The sequence below is a fragment of the Mycteria americana genome (genome assembly GCF_035582795.1).
Source record: "Mycteria americana isolate JAX WOST 10 ecotype Jacksonville Zoo and Gardens chromosome Z unlocalized genomic scaffold, USCA_MyAme_1.0 Scaffold_30, whole genome shotgun sequence".
In the NCBI taxonomy this organism is placed as follows: domain Eukaryota; kingdom Metazoa; phylum Chordata; class Aves; order Ciconiiformes; family Ciconiidae; genus Mycteria; species Mycteria americana.
The window spans coordinates 2,010,980-2,031,351 of NW_027445437.1; the positions used below are offsets into that span (position 1 = coordinate 2,010,980).

Below are 20,372 nucleotides of genomic sequence, written 5' to 3' on the forward strand. Positions count from 1 at the left end.
AAGTAATGAATTTTATTTACAAATACATGTACGAGGATTACAACAGAAACACACTAGGGAAACTCCATCTCAACAAAAGCAATGATTTATTGGTAATGGCATTAAATGAAACAGATTGACAGTCTCTGGTTATGGTCAAGCAATTATCCAGGAGTTGTAGATAAAAGTGAAGATCTCTGATTGCAATAAGGCCTTCCAGTGTCTTTTGTGTCCTAATGGCTCTCTCCTTTTTTGCCAACTACCTGATAAGAGAAAAAACAGAAATAATATTTAACCAAAAGAGTCTTGCCAAGTATTTTTTAAAGTAAGTCCCAAAATAAACAACTGCAACTGAATTTTCAACTAAGTTAATGCATTTAAGCATGCATTACCCTAGCACTTGCAGAAGCTGTGAATCCCTCTAAAGGGTTAAGAGGGATGCAAGACACACAAGAAACCTTATCTTTAGTACACGTACAGACAGCAAAGCATCAGTCTCATTTTGAGAAGAGTTAGAAGACAGTAACTGCAACAGCACAGACCACACCTCAATGTGTGTTATATACCAAGCATTCAACCTTAATACACTATATAAGAATATTATGGTGGGAAGAGAACCACTGGGTGCTCAAATATAAGTTTGTTCATATCCCTTGGCATCCCTGCCATGTACCTCACCAAGAACATTTACCTGATAATGCAGCTCAAACCTATAAAGAAACCTGGAAGTCGCCCGATTTTCAGTTATTCCTTGTCAAAACATTATTCCTTACCAAGTCTCCTTCCAATCTCCAATTCTGCAAACTCCACCTGGAATCAGTCAGCTTAGTGCCTCCCTTTTCTGAAAGGGTCACCACTGCCACCAGACTCTGGGGAGTCGATTTGCCGGCCAACAGCAAGTGCAACTCCAGCGCTCTATCTACTGCTGTGCAGGTTTAAAGTCAGCACAGTTCACTGCAGAAGGGTATCCGGTGCCCTTCATTAAGATAACTGAACACAAAATCCTGAGAGCAGAAAACGATGCCATTTTAGTCACTTTTCTGAAAAGATTCAGACATAATTCTCGTGCTCTTGCAGACCCTTGGAAAAAATATCCATTTATAAGCCAAACCAAAATAAAAAGAAAATAAGTCTTAAAGTTTACAACTTCAAACTGCAGGAGGGACCTTGGGCAAGGCACTGATTCCCAATTAACCTCCATCTAACTAGAGAGCAGCACTTCTGGCTCTGACGAGGTGTAGTCAGAATTCACAGGAACAGAGATTTGAAGGTTACACTAATGGAGCACAGAATTTTCCATTACTACTCATAATAATGCTGAAAACGAAGGAGTAAAACCTTTCTTGTATCCTAACCAATTGACCGCTATAGCAAATGTGTTAAGTATTAATTACGTCTGCAGTTAAGTGACAATACACCACCCAAGATTCATACAGCGAATAATGAAATATAGAACTAGGGGGGAAAAACAAACCAAAACCCAAAACACCCACAGCCCTGATGTCTCATGGACCCACTGGATGTATTCTTCCTGATCCTTCCCCTTTTTTCATTTCTTGTCAAACTTCAAGAGGGAGAGTTTTTCACTATCCAGCTGCTTTTGGTCAGCTGAGTTATCACATCACAAAGTAATTGAGATCTACTGATGAAAAGTACTTTTAAAGACCATTTTCACCTCCAAGGAACCCTTGACCAGGAGCATTTCACCACACTGTAAATTCAACCTAATGCTTAAGGTCAGGAAAATTCCAATCTGACAACATGAGGAAAGAAGGAAAAATCAGAAGCCCAATCACTTGCATTAAGACCCAATTAATCAAGTTAAAAAAAAAATACAGTTAAACTTGTCAAGAAGCAATATTTATTCTTTGTGTGTTTCCAAAGCAAACTGTGTTCACACACAGATTAAGCAAAAAAAAAAAAGAAAAAAGAAAAAACACAGTTAAAAGATTAAAGATTAGGTGTTAGCAAGTGTGGAACATCAATGAAAAATATTGCTATACCAGTCTGAGGCAGAAATTGACAACTCGCCCATGTGTATTATCTGTGAAAATCAACCACACCAATATGGATGTTTTGTCATCACAGGTCAAAGAAACCCATTTTTCTGACCATCCCACTCCACCTTCCCAAAAGGAAACAGGCTATTTAAACTTAAACCAAACAATTATCATTGTTCTTTTCTCGGAAGCAAATCCACTTTCCTTCCTTTTACAGAAACAACTGCCATCTAGTGCATTCTGAGGTGGTGGTTACAGCCTGCAATTCCCACAAAGATGACGGTTTTGGAGCAGGCTTTTCTTCAATCGCTTGGCTTTTCCCCAAGCATCAGTCCAGAGCCTGACAGTGACAAACACACAACCAACTCTATGGTTCATTACCAAGAGTAGGTCTGGAAACACTTAATCAAGTGAACCTTCTGGAGCAGAGGTGGTTCTGTTTGTTTGTTTTAAATATATCTAAAGAGGTCAAGCAAGTAAAATCAGTAGGATGCTGTTGGAGAACCCTAATCAGGCCGCTTATGTACAAACACTCACCACCTCCTCCCTGTGTCTTCCCTGAGCAGGTGCCCAGTGCCACTAGAGGAACAATAAAGAGCAGTACTTTACAGCCCACTCTGGCTTGCATACTACTTCCTGAAGAGTCGCAACAAAGAACACTAAGCTCCACTAAGATACTAAAAAAGTCAGGTCTTGGTAGAGCATTTCACAAGCTGCATCTCAAAGAGCTTTACAAAATTCAATACAGGCTGCAAAATTAGTTACGGAAAATAATTTGTAAAAAGTACTGTATGGTATGCCTTTAAAATGTCAAGTTCAGGATAACAGTGGGACAGAAATTTGGTAAGACTGAAAGGTAGAGACAAGTGTTTAAAGTAAGATTTGGAGCAGGGGGTGGAGGGGAAAGATGAGTTGATGAGTCAGAAGGTAGAGAAGGCTTTTCCTGATGGTAGAAGGTGCAGAGAAGACGGCTCTTGCATCAGTGCTGAGATTGTGGAAAGGGTGAAAGAGATGCTAGATGAGCAGAGGAAGCAAGGAAGGGAGTAGTGCAAGACCACTTCAATCTTATTATTACTTTTTTAGTTTCTTCTGCCTTTTTAGTTCTTTAGAAATGGGAAGTTAAGCTGAAAAACAAACAAACAAAATGTTACCAGAAAAAAAGCAGCAGCATGTAGTGCAAATCAGCAGTTCCGAGTAGAAAGAAAGCCTTCATTCAAGAGGGGACAAAAAAAAAAATATCCCACAACCTGTCAATATTCATCTATGCCCCAACCTCAAAACTGAGCAACAGTATGTTTCATTCATTAATACCAGACATAAACAAGAACTATATTGGACATCAGTGGTTGCATGCTCCTCCAAAACCAAAAGCATGTTTACCAGTTCACTACAAGATTCACAGAAACCTACCTAGTACTATCGATCGATAGTAAAACACCCACAGGACTTGCACCTTTGCTCTACCCTTTTAGCTGTCTGCCCAAAGTAGGCCAACTGAGCATCTTTGAGCATCAGAAACAAATCTCAAATGCAATCTACTACAACCCAAATGCAGTCTACTATAGTAGTTTGCATGATCATGCCTTAAGTCAGGCCCTGTGCGGCCAAGAAACAGCAGCATAAACACTTCTAGTGTTAAGGGTATTTTTTAAAACAACCAAGCATGCCTTTAAATCAAGCTTTTCCAAAAGCATTTCAGTATGTATTAAATACATATAGGAAGGGAATAGTCATCCTAGTCCTCTGCTGTTGAGGGCCTCTTCATTTAAACAGGGCAAAGAACAGGTCTCTCCCCACTACTCTCTGTGCTTAACTCACTACACTGCAGTCAGTTCTAAGCAGAAATTTCTTCCTCGGTGCCCCCCCTTTTCCATCACTCTGAAGATTTCCCTCCTCCCCAGAGGATAAAAACCAAGTTATGTGAGGAGCAGGATACACACAACATATTAAAACAAGTTTGAAAGCCGCTTTTCTAACTTTACTTGCTCAATCCAGCAATACCAGCTACATGCAAGAAAACAAAAATTTTTTACAGTGAGACCTATCAATCACTGGAACAACCTCTGCAGGGACGTGGCCAAGTCCCCATGGCTGGAGGTTTTCAAGATGCGATTGGACAGGGTGCTAGATAATCTCATCTAGGCTCCCTTTCCCATGAAAGGTTGGATCAGGTCATCTTTTGAGGTCCCCTCCAACCTGGGCCGTTCTGTGATTCTATGTATGTCCAAACTAACTTGAGGTCAAAAATCACTACTGAAGGACTGACTTAACTCCACCTGCTTAGTAGTTCTGTTATTTTTCAGAGAAGATGAATTTCAGCTTTCTATTTGATGGTATAAATACTGGAAACAATGCCTCGTTTATATTAAACACATGAACTGACTCCCTGATCAAGAAGAGGTGATTCTTCTCACAGCCCTGTTGGTGTTAGAGCCCCCCATGAGCAGACATGAGTTTTCCTCAACTGTCTGAAGGAGATGGGAGCTGCAGTTATGCACCTTAATAATCAACTGAGCGGTAAGCTGCTATAACTAAAAGCACGTGTTCAGATCCCACCCCAACTGGGAGGCAAAATACATCAGCCTGATCCTTAGCAGAAGTCATTCAAACCAATGTGTTGGTTTTATTTTTTGCTTTGAAACTGAACATGCACACAATCAACTGAGCAGCGACGTGACCAATCATAACAACATGACTGGAATCACATTCATGTCCACTTCTTAATTCAAGCCCTTCAAATCAGATATCTAACAGATTCTTACAAACACTTCTCAAACTCAGGAAAAAACATTCCCCCATCTTGTTAATCATATTGCAATACTATTTCTATCATAATGAGAAGAGAAATATGAACAGTAGTGACAGACTGAGATGAGGGAGTGAGACAGATGAAAGCAGCGAGGAGTAGTGTGGATAAATACTCAAGCAGATAAAAGAAAAAGGTTTCCCAGTTAATCTACAAACCTAAATATAATTAATGCCCAACACTATATTAAGGTTTCACAACTGACAGGATCACTGGAAGAGAGGAAACAAAAGTTACAATTCCTAAGAGCACTGCAACTCTGCCAGACTACACATCCCATTTGTTATGATGAAACATTTTAACAGCCTAATATTAAAACTACATGTTCAGGAAGCAAAATAGGAATATTACATATAATGTCGATGACTATCTGAATTGAGACAGGCACAACCCAGTAAGGCCTGCTCCTCTATTTAAGGCCGTTCTGACCAGTTCCTTAGCATCCTGACATTAGCGGCACAACGCCAACACCGTGGGACCATTCGGCGTACACGTAGTCCTGTAGGTTTGTGCCCCCTCCCCTTCCATTTCAATGGATGTCACAAGACACAAAGGCACGCTCCTTGATGGTGCCAAGACATTCACCTGCCAACTTTAAGGAAACCAGAATTGTTAACTGGCATAGTATTTACCAGGCCATATAGCAGCTTCCAAGCAGCCACACTGCATCTAGAACAGAGAGATCTGTAAATGCCCTCTACCTACAGCAGAGGGCTGAGATACCTGGAGACCCACGCTATTTTTAATGCCTTTATAGGGTTGTGTGAGGGCACGTGCGAATTAAAAAACCCACTCCCCACACAAACACTGCCTGGAGCTCAGGTTGTTGCAGCAGTCAGTTTCAGGCTAAGGCACTACTTCAGTACTGCGTCCACCAAACTAACATTTTGTCCCTGCAACTTAAAACACTGTAGGAAACACATGCTGTGCAGGCTCAACACTAGTCTCAAACCCATGTAACATTCTACAAAAAGGACTGAATTGCTTTACCAAGTGCACCCCAATCAGGATTATCAATTAAAAATAAAAAATACATCACTACTTTAACAATCATAAGGCCAGCTTTAAGGAGTGCACTTGTTGAAAATAAACTTTCAGTACTTGTGAAAGCAAAACTAATTTAGAGAGTTTACAGAGAACTGAGGGCAAGACACAGATCAAATACTGAGTCAGAGTCCCATCCCCCTCACAACAATACCAGAAAGTACTGCAGATTAAGCATGATAAAATAGTAATTGCACAACTCATTGCAGGGGATGCCCTAATACCATAAGTACTGACAAAAAAGCCATATAAAAATAATGTAAGCAGACTGTAAATCAATTAACATATTTCTAATTTGGGGAGAATTGGAAATGCTGTATTAGGAAGGTCCAAAATTGATATCCAGTTAATTTTAGTACATTAGAACAACTTTTTCAATGACTTCAAATTTCATAGAAAGGCAGCAAAACCTGTTAAGCTTGTATTTATTAACTTAATTATTACCTGCAAAGATATTAAGTTTTACATGTAGAAGTTAAGATCAAGTTTTGACGTTAAAAATTCCAAGTGCGTGACATGTTGGTGAGTGTTAGTGTTTTTAACCTTCTGAAGTTACAGGTTATTTGTATAATAAATTCTGTGGTGTCTTCAGTGTTATTGGTCACCTACACAGTAGTTTGTAGGCAGGTGTTACAGCAGTATTTGCCCTTTTACAAAGGCTACTAAGTCTTAAAGCAGTTTATTTTAAAAACATTTATTACATTTTGAAGAAGTTGTAAGTAGCTTTAAAGTTGCAACCCTTTCAAACCCGTTTCACATTCTCAAAAAAAAAAATTTGAGTGCCTTATTGTTCAACGCTAGTGTGTCTAAAGTCATACTGTAACAAGTTGTTTGCTTCTTCATTTCCCCTTTAAAAAGCAGATATGTTTAATATAACAGACACCTTATGACCAAGTATTTTTCAGATCTCAAGCTTAATGTTGCCCAGTGAATAAAATCCTTCTTTAAAGTAGAAATCAAGTAAATCACAAGGAGTCTGTTTAATATGTACACGCAATTGCTTCTCTACTTCCTGAACACCATCAGAAAGCAAGTTTCAAAACCAAGACATAAACCTCTCAGCTGTTAGAAAAACCCAGCGTTGTCTGTAGTGTATATAACTTGACAGTCCCTCAAGTTTTCGTATATACATTCTTATCCGTTATTTTTACAAAGTTGAAGAACAAAAACTTGCAAGCAAGACCAAAGATCTGTAAGATAAAGCTACGTATTTTCTTTTGGATGCCAAAACTACCTTCAGTTGTGGAATTGTTACTACAATCAAGTGTATATGTTCCGTCAACCCATTTCTGAGTAGGTTTAAAACATTCAAAAGTGCTTTTAAGAAAGAGGACTCACTCGCTTGAAGTCATTCATATTTGTTGCTTGGACTGGAGTTCCAATAAATGTGAAGTATGTAATTCTTGTTGTCTCTTCATCACCATGATTGGATTGGACAAACAACTAAAGAAAAGACCCCAAACACAAGAGTTAAGGTAAACTGTCCATCTCTGAATTAATACATAAAATGTTAAGTGCCCAAGATTTTTGAACTAACCAAATTAACACTTTTTCCAATTATAAAGGCCTCTGTAACCTTTACAGAAGCTACTGTCTTCTTATTTTAAATAATGATTAGAGAGAATGCCATTATTTTCCTGGTAGTTTGTTAAAAAACCCACACAGCTTGGATTTTCCCAGCTTCCACTTCTGACCTGAGACCACATTCAACAAGCAAAAACAGGATCTAAGAAGTCACAATTCACTAGAATCTGACTTGAAGTGAAATTAAATATCAATTTAACTATGCTTGCTGAAGCCCCTAAGACTATTCATGTCTAGTTTACTACTACAGCTTGCATGTGTTTTACAGCATGACTACTAGATCTATTAAGTTATTTTAGGGTTTCAAACAAGTATCAAGCTTCTTTTGAAGTGTAAACTAAGGAATTATTGCCGGAATTATTATAACCACTACACTTTTTAAAGTGGACGAATGAAAGAATATTTTTTTGCATGAAGTAGCATTAGCAAGGAACTTGGAGTCAGAAGAGCAATGAGGTGTTTGGGGATCTTCCCACACTTTATTGTGAGCATAGAGAAAGGAGGAATGAGAAAGAAAGCGAGTCGGGGCATCAGGAGCAGAGGAGAAAAAGGAGAGGAAGGACAACAGGTGGGCAAGGAACAATGCCCCTTCCACAAGCCACAGCCAGTAGCTATGAAGATGCCCTTTCTGCCTCAGAAATTGCCCGTGCCGCAGCCCACCAAAGGCCGGAGGGTACGCATCACTACATGCTTGCCTTACACTTCGACATTTTTTTGTGACAACACCGGATGCTTGTGATAGGCAAGATGGACTACTGATCTAGACCAGTACAGACATTCACCCCTCCAAGCAGCTTCACTGTAGCTAGAAGACCGTGTATTTTCCTATACAAACATGATGTGTGGAAGGTGAGGGTTGAAATACTGAAGAAAGTACTCTTCAGGCAGAAAGAAACAGACGAGCATGTCAAGGACCAATTTTTGTCAGAGGTGAACTGCAATGTGTTCAGAGATTCTGTCTCAGTAATGATATGAAAAATTCAGCAAGTACAGAGAAAACAAATACCACCGAAGTGGCAGTATTGAAGAAAAGTACACAACAAATGGGGAAAAACAGCATTAGATATGATGAATTATATGGACTAGAAACTACAGGGTATAGAATTAATAATAAAAAAAGGGTAAGTTAACTAACAAACCTAGCAGTGATATACATAAATGAAGTATGAACTTGCTAATACTGATATGGAAGTGTTCAATAAGTATTTCTGATTATACATGGCAGAAAAGGAGGGCAATTTGTGGATATGACAACTGTGCCTCCTCCAGTTCATTAGAAACCAAATGGAAGATTTTTATCCATAGGACTATGTAAGAAAGCAGAACTTCATCGCCTGCACCAAAAAGCCAGGTGCTGGACAAGATGACTGGCCATCTCATTTTTAGGAGGTCTTAAATACAGAATCCAGGTTTAACTAGGAAACTAGGGGAGTGCTACTGCAGTGCCCACATGCAAAGAGTGTAAACAAGCAGAACATCTATTTAATCACCTTATCACTTGTATGGTGTTTGCACATCATCCTGTCTAAAGCTGACACAGGATTTTATTAAAGAACAAATACATAGCTTGTACTTTTCAGCACAGCTCTGTAGAATATAAACCTACGTGACCGATCTCCATTTCATTTGAGGGAGGATAAAGTTGGTCGCAAAGGTAACTCCATAAAAATAACAGACATGAAAAGGAGTTATTTAGGTTCACTTCCCATTACATTTAAAATAATTGCTAGTAAAACATTGCTAAACATGAAAGCAGCTGACTGATCTAAAATGCAGTGCAACAACAGTAATTTAGAAGTTTACCTGAAACCTTTTTACAGAAGAAAAAGCGTAATGAAAAGATTGAGAGTGGATCAATGTTTTGGAGTTACCTGTAACTCATACTAAGCTGGTGATTTCTGTGGCCAGCCCACTAAAATATAGTTTCATTCAATCAGCTGTAAGTCCATACATTTGCAAACACATCATTCAGGCCATAAAAAGCATTTCCATTGAAAAGAATTCAGGGGTCATATTGGAAAAACAGTTCAACGCAATACTGCAGGAAACAAGGCTAGCGCACTAGCGGGACGATGCCAAGCATAAAGCAATGCCAGCATCAATTTAGTCATTGCACATATTGCAGTAGAACCTGTATTTTTGAAATGGAAGAGCAGAAACTGCACCTGCATTTAAGAGTCAAAAACCCTATGTGAAGTCTGTGGAAAGTCTCTTACAGCAAGAGAATTAGAGAGCTCATTAAAAGACAAAGGTGCTTTGATTACAGCATTTAAGAACCCTCACAGAGAGCAGGTACTGAGTTTAAAGACATTGCAAGTACTTCAATTGATACTCAGAGAAATCTGTCATTTCTGCAATCACATTACTGAGAAACTGGATTCCTTGTCTCCTCAACTCTTCAAATGAAGACAAGATGCCTTTCAAGAAGGTAGTTCGTAAAAACGCAAGTTGTGTTAAACAGCACGCTAGCTCATAAAGAGGTGAAAGCGAAGCTTATGTCTCATACTAGGTCAAAAGAGACATTGCATGCACATGGCCTTGTCTCACCTTCAATTCCTGAAATACTTTTAGCATAAGCATACAGTATGCAATCGGCAGAGAGAAACTAAGAACATGCACAGTGCTTCAAAAGCCTATGAAGTTTTCAGCCTGCACAGACCTTGGAACAGAAACTTTACTTACAGTTACACTGTTAACATTCTGAAATTTTACATAGCGAAGCTGGACAATACCATCTTCTTTGATATCATCTGGTGTCAGCTCCAGGGCTTGAGTTGGTTCACTTCTTTCTGCTTCTTCAAAATCCATAGATCGAGGAAGGTTGATAAAGATTTTTATGTACTTTGGACCTTGCCCTGTGTTAAAATATAGGAGTGGTATTCTGTTGTTTAAATATATTTTCAAAATGCTGCTGAGCAGCCCTCGCTTATCACAGTCTCTAGACACCACTCAGGGAAAGCAGGAGCTCCTCTAGTTCTAGTATCTTATCTGCCAATCCAACATCACCACCCTGGATATTGAAGGACATCCAAAGTTGCACTACTCACCTACATGTCAGAGACAGAATTCCACAGAAAAAAATCCAATAAAAAGTCTAAAAATAATAGTTTTTCTGTGTCATATAACACCTGAACACTTTATGTAATTTTATAATGTAAACTGAGTGACCATAAAAACTAAGCTATGCCTTTCAGTAGCTCTCACATTAATTCAAGAATTAAATGCAAGCTTCTCTCTGCAGCATATCAAACTATCGTAAATACTTAATATTAGTGTCATACCAAATACCCACGCACAAGGTCAGTGAAAAAGGAATGAGACTATTTGTTAAGCAATTCATTTACAACAAATTTACTGAAGCTACTGTGGGATTTTCAGAAGGTAAAAGGTTCCAGGGACAACAGTGTCATTTTTAGACAGTTCAGCTTAACATGGGCAAAGCTTTGCTTTCAAAGATATGATCACGCAGACACTTCACTCACCATTATCTGGCCCCTGAAGTTTCATAGAATAAAGCTTGACAGGTTGACTAAAAGCTACAGTAATAAGCAGCTGTGGAGAAAAAAGTTACTGTTAAACACTGTTTTCTTCATTGTTAAAAACAAACATTGCACAATAATTAACTAGAAATACGTCTGAGCTTTGAAATAAAAGTATTTACCTTCACTATATTCCACACATGCACTAGTTTGTCACTTTAAAATATCAGCAAATGCTACTCCGCTTGGAAATTTTTTCCATAAAGGGATGTGAAACTGGAAATGCTACAACGACCTTTGTATACTAATTTTACTTACATCCTACTACCATCTCCCACTCTTACTTATACTACCATAACAATATAAAGCAGACAAGTTCCTAAAAAAATGCCTGACCATCACTGAAAATATCTCACTTAAAAATATCTACTGTACCTGCTCATCACAGTCTGATTCCAAATAGGTAGAGTCTTTACGTAAACAATTATCAAATCCGTGCTCATCGCTCTCATTAAGACATTCACAGCCGGCTTTATTGATAAATGGCATTAAATCCATCTGAAAGTAAAAGCAAGAGCATTGCTGAGAGCGTGATAAGTGCGCCATGAACTCATCTGGGATTAGTAAGCATTGGAATGAATTAAATTATTCATTCAACAGATTAAAATAATAAGACATACAGAAAACCTCAGGGGTTTATATCAAAAGACATTACCAACAAAAACTACAAATACTATAGTACTCAGATGTATCCTGTTCATAACTAAACAACATTTTTCCCCTCCATTCAAAATCCCACACCCTGGAACACATGCTTGCCATTCTGAGAATAAGATATTGAGCACAGGGAGAATTTTCAGATACACTTCTGATAAACAAGACTACAGCACCATCAGTCACACCACAACATAGCCCCAGTCTAATGACAGTTTGTCTATGATCAACTTCACAGAAAAAAACCAAAACAGAAATAGGCCTCCCCAAAAATATACTATATATTGCAGAACAAATTAAAAGACAACCACTATAGTTCTTACCAGGCTTTATATGCAAAGCTAGTCTTATTTTACATTGTTTTCAGCACTGTCTACAAATTAACTTCGTGAAACCTTTTCCTACTCCTTTCTCCATATCCTTTAGTAAAAACACAGAACAACAGAAAACAGAAGCTACACAATTCACCACAAACCCATTTGTTTTCTTGCTCAGCTCTTTTGTAAAGGGTCCAACCAAAAGCTTTAACATATATGCATTCTCAGATTAAAGCAGACCACTATCCATGCTCTAAGCCTCAACCATTTAAAAGGTGGTATTACTGCAGAGGCAGAATGAGCTATCAATTTCCAGATAACCAGAATTTTTTGCCTGCAACTAAAGTAAACCAAGTCCAACTGAAGCACAATAAGCCAGGCTAAAAATCAAGAATTTAATGTCTTAAGGCCTGATGACAGAGTATCAACATCTCGCACGATAACAATACAAATTCGAGATCAGTGTACAGTCACAGAAACAGTCCAGACATAAAAAGCTAAAAGAATTTTTAGGATGATAACCCAAAAAACCCTTCTTAAAGGCAGACATTAGGTCCCAAAGAATAATATACCACCCTTGAAAAAGAGCACACACTAGCTTGAAAATTAACTGCATACTACAACTACAGCTACAGCTTCATGGTACAAACAGAATCCTAAAATGGGTTGCTGAGAGAACACAACTCATTTCCTATATCCCACTACCCTTAGCTCTTGCAACTATGTTATTCTCAGCAAGAAATACCTTCCCCCTCCCACCATCCACATGAAGGCTTAGCTTGCAACTCGCAGGCTCACTAGATACAAGGTAAGAAAAGAGAAGGAAGGCACAGCTGTGCAGGAGGATGAGGATGCTCTCCTGGAGCCCACGGCAGTCTAGCTTGGGTCAAGCATACCCTAAAGTTGCATTTTAGCCTACCACTTACAGGTCAGATAGAATTCCTGCTTGGCTCGCGCAGCCCTGAACATACTCAGGACTTGATTCGTGGGGGTAAGACACCGCCTCCTAGAAGACTAGCTTTTAATAGAAGTTGGTGCGTTCATCTCAAAACCAATCTAACTAAGCAGACCTGAACTTGCTACTTGAATGATTTCCGGTGTGTTTAGGGCTCCAAAGCTAATAAGCTGAACCTTTGTCTTTTGACATTCCCATAGCTCCACAGAGGATTTCACAATAATTATAAATGTAAGCGCTCACATATAAAGCGAAGTGCAACGCATGCTGTGGAACAGTTAGCAAGTAGCGGAACTGCTACAAATTCAAGTGACCTGTGCTCTTGCAGTTATTTAAATGAGAAGTATTCAGCTGGATTTGCATCCTGCTTACACTTGCCTGATAGGATATGGCTAGCTACGAATTTAAAATACTCAACCTCCAAAAAAATCTGGGTTTGCATTTAGCAACATAATTTTGGGTTCTATAGATACTCATCACAGCTAAGTTTAACATATTAGATCTGCTAATGCAAAGTAATGTGCACACTACAGCAACTAGCTAAGCACTGAACTGTGACATACGATTTAGGCGAAATGTAATACACCACATAACTAACTGTGTTTATACTTTTGGTAGAACAATAGACAAGCTCATTTAAGGAGTAATATTACACCAAGGATTGCTTGGAGAACACCACCTAAGACGACAGCTCTAGGAAAGCGTTTTGTCACATTAGAGTTCTCATTTACATGTGTTTGCTAGTACAGCTGTCAGACAGGCTTATGATTTGCAATGCACAATTGCCTTGAGGTAACACGAAAACACGCAGAACACAGAGAAAATAGTTTCCTGAGAGCACCGATATTTCTAAGCGGATTGCTCCCTTATTGGAATTTTGGCCAAAAATTCAAGTATCCCTACAAAGTTTTCATTTACCTAGAAGACATGGGCAAATCATGCAATGATAAAAAACCCGTTCATTAATACCAATTTTTAAATGTGTCAAAAAAATGTTAAAATCAAGTTTTAGTTATGAGAGATTTTGATGCAAGGTTTAAAAACAAGTCAGTCTGAGAACATACATTTAGAAGCATTCACTTTTTTTTTTTTTTTTTTTTTACAAATTACTAAAAAGTTACAAGTTATTGACTTAGTTTACGTTATCTGTGAATGCCTGATCAGTGATTACTGGAGTGATATGCAGTACCCCTACAGAAGCAAAACGATATGCGTTAAGCATTAAATTGAAAGCAAATTCGCAGTCAGCAAGAAGTAACTCTTGTATGCCACTCAGACCAGGCACACAGTCTTCTCCAAGTATTCCTGTAACTTTTTTACTTTATGTCTTTTTATATCCTTTTCTTCTTGCCTGTAAAAGAATGACATCTAAAGAGAACACTTTGTAGTACCATCCACTTTTGCAAACATTAGCAATTAGGCAAAAGGAAATGTATCACAAGGTATCATTTAGCTAACAATACCCTCCCAAAGGCATCCTATTTTCAGTTCCATCTTCCTCTATAGCAGCTTGCCCTGAACTGTTATGAAGGTTAATTCCTTTGGCAACAGAATCTCTCCCTCTCTCCATTTCATCTCTTTTAAAAGAAAAAAATAAGAGGATTAAAGAAAGGGTAGGGAGCAAGAAGAAAAAAGGAAAAACCTAAATGAACCTACCACCACATAAACAACAGAGAGGATTTTTTTTAAGGAACAACCAGAGCAACTCTTCAACAATTCCGACAGCCATGTCTAACAATGTCTTTTCCCATGGACGTTTACACTTGAAAAAACATTTTGGGAAGACAGATTGGGATGTCCGAGAAGAGGAAAGAAGCAGAATGAGCAGCTGCAGGAAAAAGTTCATCATAAAACATGAAACTCATTATTTTAATGACTAAGGGCTATGTGTGCAGATTTTTCTTAAAACTTTTTACAATTCTATAACCATACTTACTAAATATGTCTCTGTTAGTTTTTTAATTTTGTCTGAAAAAGGAAACTCAGACAAGTGATCTTCTCAAAGCCATGGGGAAGTTGCAGTTTTGCCTGAAGTAGTATTATTTGACTAAACACATAGAAAGCAACAGATTTTTTTTTTTTAAACGTTCAAGTTACAGAAACATTAGAAAAAATTAAGATAAGAGATGCATACATATCCTTTTGGGATATCTGTATCTTCACTGTTTCCAGGATCATTCTCCAGGTGCTGTTTGATTTTTTCTTCTAAACCTACAGCATCTGCTCCTTGATATTGGTCGATTCGCACTTTGTTTCGGAAAAACAGAAATGTCGGCGTCGCTGATATATTATTGGTAGCAGCTGTTCCCTAGAACGCATAAATTATTTACAAGTGTTACCTACCAGAGTATTACCAATATTAGACAGAAACATTAGCTTGCTTCACCTAGATAAGAATGCACACACTAGATATTAATCAAGCTACATCACCTCAAACATCACAAACAATATTTGTTATTTTATAAACAGCTTTAACTCAGACAACAATTTTAAGTTAATTTAAATTCCTCAGATCCTCCTAATCCTTTACACATTTGGGCATTCTGTGAATGGACTTGACATTGTGAGTAGACTTGCTGGTACACCACAAAAATCGTATTACTCATTTGCTCTTGAAAGTGGACGACAGCTTAATTTAACACTTTTCTTTTAAAAGCATTCTTTACACCTGCATTCCTTCCTCTCCCAAGCCACATTCATGCACACCCAGGAATTGCAGCCTGCTGCTGTAGAAGGTAAATTCCATCTGATTTCTCCCTGTATTCATACCTGTTATGCACCCACAGTAATTTTTCCAAAACTTTCCATAATTTAGTGTCATTTGCAAACATTGTTACCACTTTGATGTTCATCTCTCTCCATTATAATTTGTAGTAATTCAAGATACTTCCTTTCAACATACCATTGTTAATTTTCGTTAACAACCCTTAGAGTCAATCAATAGCTCACCTGCAACACTGTTGTCTGTTAAAAACAGTTGAGTAGTACTTGAGAGGAATCTAGTTCCACTAATCCTATCCGTTTATTGCATTTTTCATTTTGCTCAATAATTACGCCAATATTTGTTTGGAAAGACTTACTCTTTTTAATTCATGCTGGTGCTATCTTCTACAGTTAAGGGCATTATCTAAACAGTAGAAGCAGCAGGAACTATTAAACTGTCTGCACACTGCTTAAATGAAGGACATCACAGTGGTAACTGCAAGAATACTTTTCTAAATAAAAGTGTTGTTTGTTCACATCTTTGTGCATATCCTAATTTGGGAGAATTTCACAATATGGCTATTTGTGATTCACCAAACGTGTCAACAGCCACGGGACACTACTCTTAGCGTACTGTCTGAACAGGTTTTTTTCCAAGTTTCCCATTCCCTACATTATCTGATCTTTCTCTTACAACTGAAAATATGTTTTTGAATACCAACCTGGCATTGATGCACATCTACTTCCAAAAAAGTTGCCTGGGGATATTTGTTACTCAGAGCATTGAAAGCTGGGGCTATCCTTAAACAAGGGCCACATCTGTGAAAACAACATACAGTTTAACTTAACTCAATCTCTTGTTGAAAAATGTCTGCCCCAAATAGAATTAGCACATTCATGTTCTTACTGATATCCTCGGTACATGTAAGAATAACCTTCCTACCTGGCTGACAGATGGTGAGCAATCCTGGTGATACAATTAAGAATGACATTTAGAAACACATCATGAAGTGTTAATTCCCACTTCCTCAGACAGCTTCAATGTCACATGATTAGCTTCACCTATTAATTAATACTAACTTCCTATTTTCCATCTAATGGGTTTAGCTCCAGCATCTTTTCCCGCAAGCCAAAGTCCTGCTAACTAAAGCGACATAAGGGAGGGCAAAGACTTGCCCCCCCTTATGGCCCTCCCTCTTAACAGAAAACTAGTACAGCACTCCAGGTTACCTCCTGTGAAAAAATAGTTTCTACAGCAAAACCTACATGCGACTTGAAATATTTAACAGTAATAATGTATCAAACCTTTAGCAGAAATCATATAATCCTTACTACAGTAAATCTCACTTACTACAACTGTAACCAGTTACTACCGTACTTATTTGATCCTGGTAGAACAGACCTGACTTCTGCTGACTTAACTGTATCACCTTGGCTGAAAATATGTATTTGTTAATTATTATACCTTTGCTGGCATATATGAAGCATACAGATGCAACTATTCCTGCAAAGGAATATTCTCACAACTCAGCTTGTTGCGAGAGAAGCAATTAAAAAGCAAAACAGCAAAAAAACCCAGTAGAAACTCCCTCCCACAGCATACCAACATAGGCCATACCTAAACCAGAGAGCTCTGTCAACGTGAACCTGCCAAGACGTATAGCTGTAAAATAGCACAGACAAGATCCGCTTCACCTTCCCTAGTCTCTCTTGACAGAGCGGGTATGGATCCATAGCAGCGTAGCAAAGCAAACTCACAGATACTTACACGCTAAGACATAAAGCCATTAATCTAAATGGAACCTAATATATTGGGTTGTCTGTAACCAAAACATTTTCCTAGGCATGCACGTACGCAGCATTACTGAGCTCACCACCACCTCCACAGTTACGGATGAAGTTGACCTACCTAAAGAAAAAACCAACCCAACCCCATAACTGAGAAGCAGCAACCAGCCGGGTGTGTATCACTGCTTTTTCCAGGACCCATTCAGATACACAGCTAACGATTCTTGTGGCCTGCTCCACATATAACATCTTTCACAACATTAGACCTGAAGTCTTTTGAGCTCCAAACAGCCATTGGAAGCGGAATGGTTCATCTGTACGTTTAAATAAGGGGTGGAAAGATGAAGAAAAAGAGTATAGGCACTAAAAGCTAGGACTTTGACAATAACGAGGTACGCTTTGAAGCCCAGGACCCCCAACACTATCGCTATTCTCCCTAATTCCGCAGATTACTGTGAATAGTTGAATTGCTGAGATTTCCTTTGGCCGCCAATTGAGCCAGATTACACCACACTCGTATTTCAAACCCCCGCTGAGTAGGGGGAAAAAGGACATCTGCTAGCCCTGGGCAAAAAGGATGAGGATCCAGCTGTTTTATTAAGGCAGAAAATGTTTCTAACAAAAACCAAGAAAGGTGCAGTTCTCTCTGCCCTCTCTTAACAGCAGCTTCCTGACCTGCAACTGGATTTTAAGCCGGTGTAGCGTCTGCTCTCCTCAGAGCACCTGAAGAATGACAGGTTCAGAGGGAAGTTGGCTCAGCTGCAAAAAGGTGAATTTAACACCAGAAGTAGGAAATACCATTGTGATTCTACGACTATACTTATATCCAACAGACGGGGAGCGTCCCTAACGCTAAATAAACAATTAGTTCGCAGCTCCCACCCGCAGCACCTGGCTGGTGACCAAAATGATACAGCATTTTGCCAGCTAACTGCACTTCTCAAGTTTAAAACCTTGCCTCGCTTCCGAATAAATAAAAACACCAAAATCCCTCAAGGCCCCCACAACGGCTCTCTCGGTCCCGGCGAGCCTCCTCAGCCCCAGACCAGGGCGGGAGCGGCAAGGGCGGCTGGCGGGGCGGCGAGGAGACGCCTCCGGTGAGCCAGGCCCAGCTCCCGCTCTCCGCCGCCTCAGCGGGAACGAGGCCGCGGCGGGAGGCCTGAGGGCAGGGGCGGCGCGGGGGAGCGCCCCGGGGCGGCGGCCGCCGCCCCGGGGCGCTCCCCCGCGCCGCCCCTGCCCACCGTGAAGGAAACCGGGAGCCCGCATCCCGCCCTCACTCACCCCCGCATAGTGAACTTCACCACGGCCAGGCGGGAACCGGCAGCGCTGAGCTCGGGCTGGAACTCGGTGTCGTTCGCGATCGCCTTCACGCCCACCATCCTCGCCGGGCGGCGGCGGGGCCCGCGCTGAGGAACGGCGGCGGCACCGGCCTGCTATCTGCAGCGTCACGGCGGGAAGGGGGCACCCGGCATGCACCGCTCGGCTCAGGGCGCAGGCGCGCCCGCCACGCCGCTCCCAGGCCGGGCCCGCCGGGCGGACATCTTGAGGGAGGGGCGCGGGGGCGCTGCCTCTCGCGAGCGCCGCGCCCGGTCGCTGCCATTTTGGGAGAGGGCAGCGAGCGAGGGGGTGAAGCCGCCGCCAGCCATTTTAGTTAGGGGCAGGCGCGGCGAATTGCGGGAGGGGAGGTCGCCATCTTGGTTTGGGGCAGGCGGCGCAGGAGGAGGCTGAGGAGGAGGACTGTAGCCCGGCCGCGGGTTCCGCCGGCGGGAGAAGGGTTGAGTGCCGCGGCTGGGAGCGGCGACGGAGCCTGGCCGGCTTGGCAAGGGGCTAGATGCCGCCCCCTCTTCGAGAACGGGGAGGAGGAGAGCCTGAGCATGGCCTTCCTGCGCCGGGGCCCACACCAATGCTTTGGCCAGGACTGGTTCTAGAAACGTAGAATTACAAATAAGCCGTATTTTATCCTGCAAGTCTTCTGTTAACAAGAGTTGAAACAGAGGAAAGTAGGTCTTACTGCTGCGCTCTGAGTTTTGAGGATGAGCGGCGTAGCACCCTGACCCACGCTAGCTGCTGAAGCTGCCTCTGAGACTACTGGTACCAGAGGTACAAAATCGGCAAAGAAACTCACTTGGTTGTCAAAATACCCCATCCACCTCCCCGGCAGGCGTTGTCCGCTGCATCTGAAGGTCACGAATGCCTGTTGCGTACTACAACACCACAGAACCGAGGAACGCTGCAGCTGGAAGCGCCCTGGGAGGCTGCTGGTGCCCTGGCAGCTGCAGGCATGCCCGGCGGTTCCCAGCATCTCCACGGATGGAGAGCTCCTGGGGAAAGCTCTCCCAGTCTTTGACCGCCCTCAAGGTAAAGAAGTTCCCCTTCAGTACAGGTCTCCCTGAGCCGTCTCATTAACGTGTACATTGGTGACACAGATAAAACAGTATAACTAATGTTTAAAGTAACCAAATGAAAATGTTTAACATTTTTATTAGCACCTTATTTTAAGAAAACTCAATGCTTTCCATAACTCAAAAAACATCCCTGAGCCTTTTATAGCAGCTAGTTTAAAACAATCTCTTTAAACATGAGAGCAAGAAAAAATACCTACTCCTGTTAAGATATAATGCCGCATGACTTTGACCAACATTGGCTTCAGGAATTTATTATTATAGGACAACTGGAGAATTTCCCTTCTCCCAGCTGAAAGTAATTCACATGCTAAATAGGCTGCTGTTACAGACAGGCATCTGTTCTTCTTGGCTGACAGGGTATGCGTCCTCCCTTGCCAGGAGTCACGTGGCAGCATGTAATTTCCATATCTCTATACAGATATATTGATATATCGCAGCATTACTTTTCTCATCAAAAATATACCGACATAGTAACAATGTTTATCCATACTTTTATATTCCACAGTTGAACTGAAATTGCTTACTAATTTTATTGCTTGCTAACAGCAATAAAAATTTGGAGTTGCTTTGTCTTTAGGGAACTGGTGGTATGGAACGT

General features: G+C 40.5%; 1 protein-coding gene across 4 annotated transcripts; it reads right to left on the reverse strand.

Moving 5' to 3' along the window:
- Positions 1 to 69: 69 nt before the first annotated feature.
- Positions 70 to 18,887, reverse strand: TXNL1 (thioredoxin like 1). Of its 4 annotated transcripts, none has more exons than XM_075489040.1 (8): positions 18,651 to 18,881; positions 16,304 to 16,400; positions 15,013 to 15,186; positions 11,328 to 11,450; positions 10,896 to 10,965; positions 10,096 to 10,268; positions 7,168 to 7,272; positions 70 to 242 (listed from the first exon to the last, which is right to left on the reverse strand). In XM_075489040.1, the coding sequence occupies exons 1-8, from the start codon at positions 18,746 to 18,748 to the stop codon at positions 213 to 215; spliced, it is 870 nt and encodes a 289-aa protein (XP_075345155.1). In that variant the 5' UTR covers positions 18,749 to 18,881; the 3' UTR covers positions 70 to 212. The 4 variants fall into 4 exon arrangements, 3 of the variants coding, with proteins under 3 accessions (XP_075345155.1, XP_075345157.1, XP_075345156.1); XR_012773558.1 differs by lacking the exon at positions 70 to 242 and adding an exon at positions 307 to 983 and having other exon boundaries at positions 7,064 to 7,272; positions 18,651 to 18,885; XM_075489041.1 differs by lacking the exon at positions 70 to 242 and adding an exon at positions 307 to 3,103 and having other exon boundaries at positions 18,651 to 18,886.
- Between the last annotated feature and the right edge of the window lie 1,485 nt (positions 18,888 to 20,372).